General features: G+C 45.6%; 1 protein-coding gene across 1 annotated transcript in view; it reads right to left on the bottom strand.

Moving 5' to 3' along the window:
• Positions 1-5032, bottom strand: part of htr2aa (5-hydroxytryptamine (serotonin) receptor 2A, genome duplicate a) — an 87847-nt gene extending 82815 nt beyond the window's left edge. The window contains exon 1 of the mRNA XM_008297975.1: positions 4615-5032. Within this exon, the coding sequence (XP_008296197.1) occupies positions 4615-5032 (418 nt within the window). The remainder of the gene's footprint in view (positions 1-4614) is intronic.
• Between the last annotated feature and the right edge of the window lie 1636 nt (positions 5033-6668).

Genomic DNA, 6668 nt, shown 5'->3' with positions numbered 1-6668 from the left:
CTCTTTGTGGCTGATTTGGTTCTCCTGTCTTTGTTTTGGGTCTTCTTGAAGTCTTATCTAATCTCTCTGTTGCCGTTTTACACTTCTTTGCCTCATTTTGCAGCTCATTGTAGCCAATTCGATATATTTTTTTGGTTATTTTACATCCCATCGTGGCCATTTTGTCTCTTGGTGGTTGTTTTCTCTTGTTGCAGGCAATACATCTTAATGCAGCTGTTGTCTGTTTATCATTCTGAATCTCTTTGTTGATGTTTTGCGCCTCTTTTTAGTGTTTCTGCATCTTTCTGTAGCTGTTGTGTCTCTTTGTATTTGGTTTAGCCCATTTTTTGTTTTGTTTGTGTTGTATTTTTGTAGTTGTTTGTTAGTTTTCATCTCTTTGTGATCATTTTGTCTCTTATTTTGAATGTCCTGTCGGATTTTACACTGTTTCATAGTCAGTTTGCCGCCTGCCGTGGTTGATTTGAGTCTTCCTGTAGTTGTTGGATCTTTTTGTCGATCTTGTTGTTGCTGTTTTACACCTCTTTGTAGTAATCTGACCTATTTTTGACGTCATTTCAATTCCCTTGTAGCAGTTTTATACCTCTTTCTAGATAACTTACGTCTTTCTGACTGTTTTCGTGAGTCTCTCTCTGGTTGTTTTGTCCATTTTTGTGTGCATCTTGTTGTTTATTTCACTTTGTATGTCTCTGCAGTCACTTCAAGTCATTTTGCCTCATACATCCTTGTAGTCACTTTCTGTCGTTGCTGTGTGTCTCTCTGCACTGATTTTGTGTCTTTCTAATTGTTGTGTGTCTCTTTGTGGTTGTTGCATCTTTCTGTCGTATTTTGCATCTCTTGTTCGTCGCTTTGCATCCTTTTGTCTCTCTTGTCATCTCTCTTGTTGTTTTGTTTGCTTTTTGTTGTGTTTCGTGGTTCGTTTCTTGGTCCTTGCGGTCCCTTTCTACCTTTCTGCGGTCGTCTTGCATCTTTCTGGAGTTGTTTTACACGTCTTTGAGCCTTTTGTCTGCTTGACAACCAGGCTGCTTCATCAGTATTTACTTTATTTATCTCTGAAATATCGATTTGTCTACATGTAGAAGGATCTTCAACATCTACTCACAGAATAATCCAGTGCCATGCTGGTATTTTCTACGCCTATTTGTATTTTTCTACGTTTCTGCGCTTCCCGCTTTGCTGCTTTAAAACTGCAAATTTCCCCGCTGTGGGATTTTCAAAGGATTATTGTCTCTTTTAACATCCAGACGTGGATATTTTTGCCCATTTCTCGTCGGGAGCCCGACAGCGAGCCGTGGCCCCGGCTCCTCTAAACTGGTCTCTCATCTCATTTATGATTTCATGTATGAAATGTGGACTCTCGTAACCTCATCAAAGAGCCCATTAATAATCTAATCTTTACGAGCTCGGCGGCAAAAAAAACCCGACTCGGCGACCTCGTTAATAACCATTGACACCCTCATCTTCTCGCTGACACCATTCATCACCTCTCGTGACCACCGTTCTCCAGGATCCCTCCGAGATCGTCGCTCTGCCCTCGAACTCCGAAAAAACAAAGGCAACGTTTGCTCTCCGGATCTGTAAATGAATCTGAAACCCCGCAGCCGTGTAACAACATGAGAAAATAATTGCGGCGCGTGTTTGTGTTTGGCGTCGGCGTGGCTAATGAGTTCTTTTGTCTTCTCATTAAAGAGCGGGGAAGGCGAGTAATGAGCACTGCAGGTCGCTCCTTTTGGAAGGCACTCGTCCTCCTGATTAATTTACCGCGCTTCCTCCGTCTCATCCAAATGAATTTGCTACTTAGGCCTTAAAGCTCCTTACGTGAGCGGCGGCTCGTGACATTTCGCAGGGAGCCGGAGCGAGGATCAGCTGGGCGACGGCGGAGGCTGGCGTTGACTGACGGATCCGCAGAGGAAGCAGCCGGCTTCCTGCAGCATTAATCAGCAGCCACCTGAACCTCCTGCGGAATGACAGCAGAGCTCACAGGCAGAGCCAAAGGTTCTGGAGGTGCTGCTCGACTCGCCGTTAGAGATGGATTATGATTCATCGGGCCCCTGGGGGCGGACAAGCTACCGGCCTCCAGACTGAAATAGTGTCACGGTAGTCATTCGTTGTCTGGTTGGGGTCATTTTGCATTTCTTTGGAGCAGTTTTGCACCTGTTTGTTCACAGTTTCCATCCTTCTGTGACAGCTTTGACCTCTGCTGTCAGTTTGCTTTTGTTGTTGTAGTTTTCCACCTCTTGTTTTTGTCATTTTATTTTTTTTGTAGAAGTTTTGCATCTTTTTGTTGTCATTTTGCATCTTTTTTTTTTAGCAGGTTTGCCTCTCTTTGGTGTCACTTTGCATCTTTTTGTGGCAGGTTTGAACCTCTGCTGTCATTTTACATCTTTTGTGAGCGTTTTGCACCTCTTTGTTGCCTTTTTGCATCTTTTTGTAACAGTTTTGCACCTCTCCATAGTCAGTTTGCATCTTTTTGCAGCAGTTTTGTACGTCTTGGTTGTCTTTTCACATCTTTTTCTAGCAGTTTTGCACCTATTTGTTGTTAGTCTGCATGTTTTTGTAGCAGTTTTGCATCTCTTTGTTTGTCATTTTGCATCTTTATGAAACAGTTTTGCACCTCTTTGTAATTATTTTGCATCTTTTTGTACCAGTTTTGCACCTCTCCATAGTCAGTTTGTATGTTTTTCTAGCAGTTTTATACATCTTGGTTGTCTTTTCACATCTTTTTGTAGCAGTTTTGCACCTCTTTGTAATCATTTAGCATCTTTTGTGACAGTTTTGAACCTCTTTGTTGTCACTTTGCATCGTTTTCTAACAGTTATTAATTTCTTCATGGGGTGAACTCTTACTCGTCTGCAAAGCTTGCAGACTAACGAGCCTGAGGAATGGCTGAAGTAAACATCTGGCAGCTTTTATTTTAAACCTCTAAGTTTATAACAAAACCATAATAAAAGTGGATTTTGGCCATACGGGATTAATAACGTAAAATCAGAAACTTAAGGAATGCTGTTGCTGCCATTTCTTGTGATCTTCATGCGTCTTCGTACGTCGTGTTTTGTAGATAATGACAGGAAGCATAAATGACATAACGTGGCTGCTTCACATCTTTAAACAGGCTTATTGTGATCCCACCTTGACTTTCCTCTAAACAACAGCTTAAACATATGTTTGTTTGAATCAGTCTCCATATTTCCAAAATGAAATGGTGCAAAAGACACCTTATGGGCACTTGTGAGCAACAGTTAGTGTTTTATCTCTGTGCTTTGACACACCTGTGCTGACATGATGCATATTCCTCAATAAGTCTGTATTTAATCCAATGGCGTCGTGATGTCTTGGCATCTGGGAAAACTATGATCCAATATGAGGTATTGTCCAGTAGCAGGACTATGATGATGATATATTTTACTGATTTAAACATGCTGATGTAACTTTACAGTCAAATGTTTGAAAAGAGCAAAAAATGTGCTGATTTTTTATGTGGTCAGTACAAATAAAACATCCATCCTCCTCTATACACCTTAATCCTCACTAGGGTCGTGGGGGGCTGGAGTCTATCCCAGCTGACTCAGGGTGAAGGCAGGTTCACCTGGACAGGTCACCAGTCTATCACAGGGCTACACTTAGAGACAGACAACCAAGCACACTCACATTCACACCTACGGACAATTTAGAATCACCAATTAACCTCAACATGTTTTTGGACTGTGTGGGAGGAAGCCGGAGAACCCGGAGAGAACCCACGCTGCACGGGGAGAACATGGAGACTCCACGCAGAAAGATTCCGGTGCCCCCAGCGGGACGCAAACCGGCGACCTTCTAGCTGCGAGGCAACAGTGCTAACCACAGCTCCACCTTGCAGCCCACAAATAAAACAGCTCTGGCCTATTTTTTCATGGCTGAACTACCGTACATACTTTTTATTCTGTGATCTTACTGGTGTAGTTTAACAAAACAGGAAAGAACCATAAACAAGCACAGATTGTTCGATTTGAGAACTTAAATTTTTACAGTGCAGCAAAGGAGAGTTGGTGAGTTGTTGAACACACATGAAGCTGCCGTTTGGAGTCTACTGTAAGTATGTAAAGGAAACTTGCAGACGTACAGATGAGAGGCTTCGGCGGTCAGTATGAGCCAATAACAGATCATTGCTTTGGCTTTTCCAGCCTCGACTCCTGACAGAAGTGACTGCAAACACTGCCAGCGCTGCAGAAACACGCTCCTGCAGGCCTTTCCATTCATCTCCGCACACGAGCCGGACTCGCCGCTTTCTTTCTGCGCTGAAGCTGCTCTCCAAAACAAACACATCGCTGTCAACAACAGCACCGCACACCTCCATCACTGCTGCTCTCCATCTGTCCGCAAAGACTTTCAGAGAGAGGTGGAAACAAGGATCCAAACACCAGACGTCAAAGTGTCCAAAATATCACAATGACAGATTTTAGCGCCATTTCTTCCCGTCTTGGTGTCACAAGTGAACGAAGCTGTAAACATGGCGGCAGGTGCAGCTCGTTTAGTCATGTAACAATTCTGAGAATGAAAGAGACTGTTGGACCCGAGTCAGCAGCACACCAAATGTCAACCCAACTCGGCCCGACACGAGTGTCACTCACTGCTTACCGTAGAGGATGGTCACCATGGAAACCGGCATGACCAAGATGCCGAGGAGCATGTCGGCGACCGCCAGCGACATCAGGAAGTAGTTGGTGGCGTTCTGCAGCTTCTTCTCCAGGGAGACGGCCAGGATGACCAGGATGTTCCCCATCACCGTGACGGCGATGACCACCAGGATCAGCAGCGCCGCCCAGTTCTTCTCCGCCGGCGGCGCCGAGGGCGGACACCCGAACGCGCCCCCGACGCCGAGGTGGTGCGACCAGTTGCCCGGGCGCGAGTCGACGCTGTGACACCCCGGGCTGGTGGCGTTGCCCATCCGGCCTTCCTCGGGCCCACGCGGAGGCCAGGGGTTGGACTCCAGGGAGGTGACCGCTCGGACCGTGTTGGAGATGAGCTCCGACACGTTGCCTCCGCGAAGGTTCATGGTGTCGGCTCGCTTCAGGAAAGTGGGTCAGAGCAGAGCGGGAACGGGGGAAGTCTGCTCATCATTTACGCGCTTCCTTTGCCCGGGCGAGTACCGCGAGCGCGGCACCATTTATCACTCGAGTAATGATCTGTCATTCAGCGCGACCCGTCACTGACTTCCTCCATGATCTCCGTTCGATGATCTCCACGTGGGGGGAAACTAAAATAGCATCATCCAGCTGTTTGATCTCAGGGGACGATCCTGAATGCATGAAAATCCTGCAAACACAGTGAAGAAGAAGAAGAAGAAGCTCGGAATATCCCAAACCAAACGCTGCATCGATTTCGACTCACATGTCTTCAGACAAACCATCCCCTGATTACAGAATCCATCTGAAGCCACGGCTGCAGGTTTCTCATCCTTGAAGTCTGCGTTCATGTTAAAAATAGTAGCTCCATGTGAGGACCTGACAGAGCTGAAGTAGTTTCTGAAGCAGCAGGCGATGTTTCCCTCTGTGGATTCTGAGTTTGACAGGAATCCCGGTGAATGTGCAGGTTTTAATCTGAGTTACATGCCTGCACAGTGTTGCCGAACGTGCGTGAGAATCCTCGTCCAAACTCGTCGCTGCACCTGTGCGAGTTCATCGGCAGCCGACGGAGATGATGGATGGTGAACACGACGGGGTTCGACGTGTGTGTGTCGCCAACTTTACCTTTTAATCTCCCTCACACACACTTAGAAAGTCTTGACTTCCTTTTTATCCATAAAAGCAGCCCTCCAGAGATACCAAATATTCCTGTAATTTCTCTCCTCCTCCTGCTGCTTGCATAAGTCCTCAGTGGAAAATGTCAGTCACTCTGCAAATCCAACACAGATCTGCTCCTTCGCAATCTTTCCCCCCTTTCTCGGTGCATTTCCACGTCTTGATACTTGGTGAAGAGAAAACAACTCATAAAAGAAGAAGCAGAAGGAGCCTGAGGACTGAAGAGGCTTCATGTGGAGTCTGGCTAAGTTGTTGAATCAGGAGCTCATCGTTTTCCTGCTTTCACGCTGCTTCTCGCATGCAGTCGCTGTCTGCAGCTCCTCTCTGGGATCTCCTGCTCGCTCTCTCTCTCGCTTGCTCGCTGTGTTTCCACCAAAGCTCTCTCGCCCTCGTATCGTATTGGCTCGCTCTCTCGTTCTCTCTCTCTCTCTCTCTGCCATGCATTGTGCCTCTTTTTTTTTTTTTTTCTCCACTTCCCCTCCTCTGCTGAATCTGTAAGTCCCTCCGTTCGCTCTGCTTTCTCTTAACTCCTTCAGTCTGTTTCTCTGAGAAGTCAAAAGCTGCCTCTCGCCTCTTTTCACCTCAAACTGCTTCATTGGCACGAGTGTGTTCACATGAAGTCTATTGCTGAAGCTCTGACAGAAGAGAAAAGGGAAAAACAAAGATGTTTTTGACTGTTAAAATAAAAAAAGAGTGAAACGTGTCTGAAAGCTCAGAGCAGCAGCCGAATGGTTCCATTTTTTTTTTTTTTTTGGGACAGATAATGTGATTTAATTGAGATATAATGATTTATGAAGTCGAGCTTTGTTTTAATATCCACTGTGAAATACAGAGAGAGACACTTTATTCATCCCCTTTGGGAAATTTAAGGTATTCAGCAGCTCACATGTT

Source organism: Stegastes partitus, unplaced genomic scaffold (assembly GCF_000690725.1).
Source record: "Stegastes partitus isolate 25-593 unplaced genomic scaffold, Stegastes_partitus-1.0.2 Scaffold1266, whole genome shotgun sequence".
NCBI classification, from domain to species: domain Eukaryota; kingdom Metazoa; phylum Chordata; class Actinopteri; family Pomacentridae; genus Stegastes; species Stegastes partitus.
This window is presented reverse-complemented; position numbering and strand designations above follow the sequence as displayed.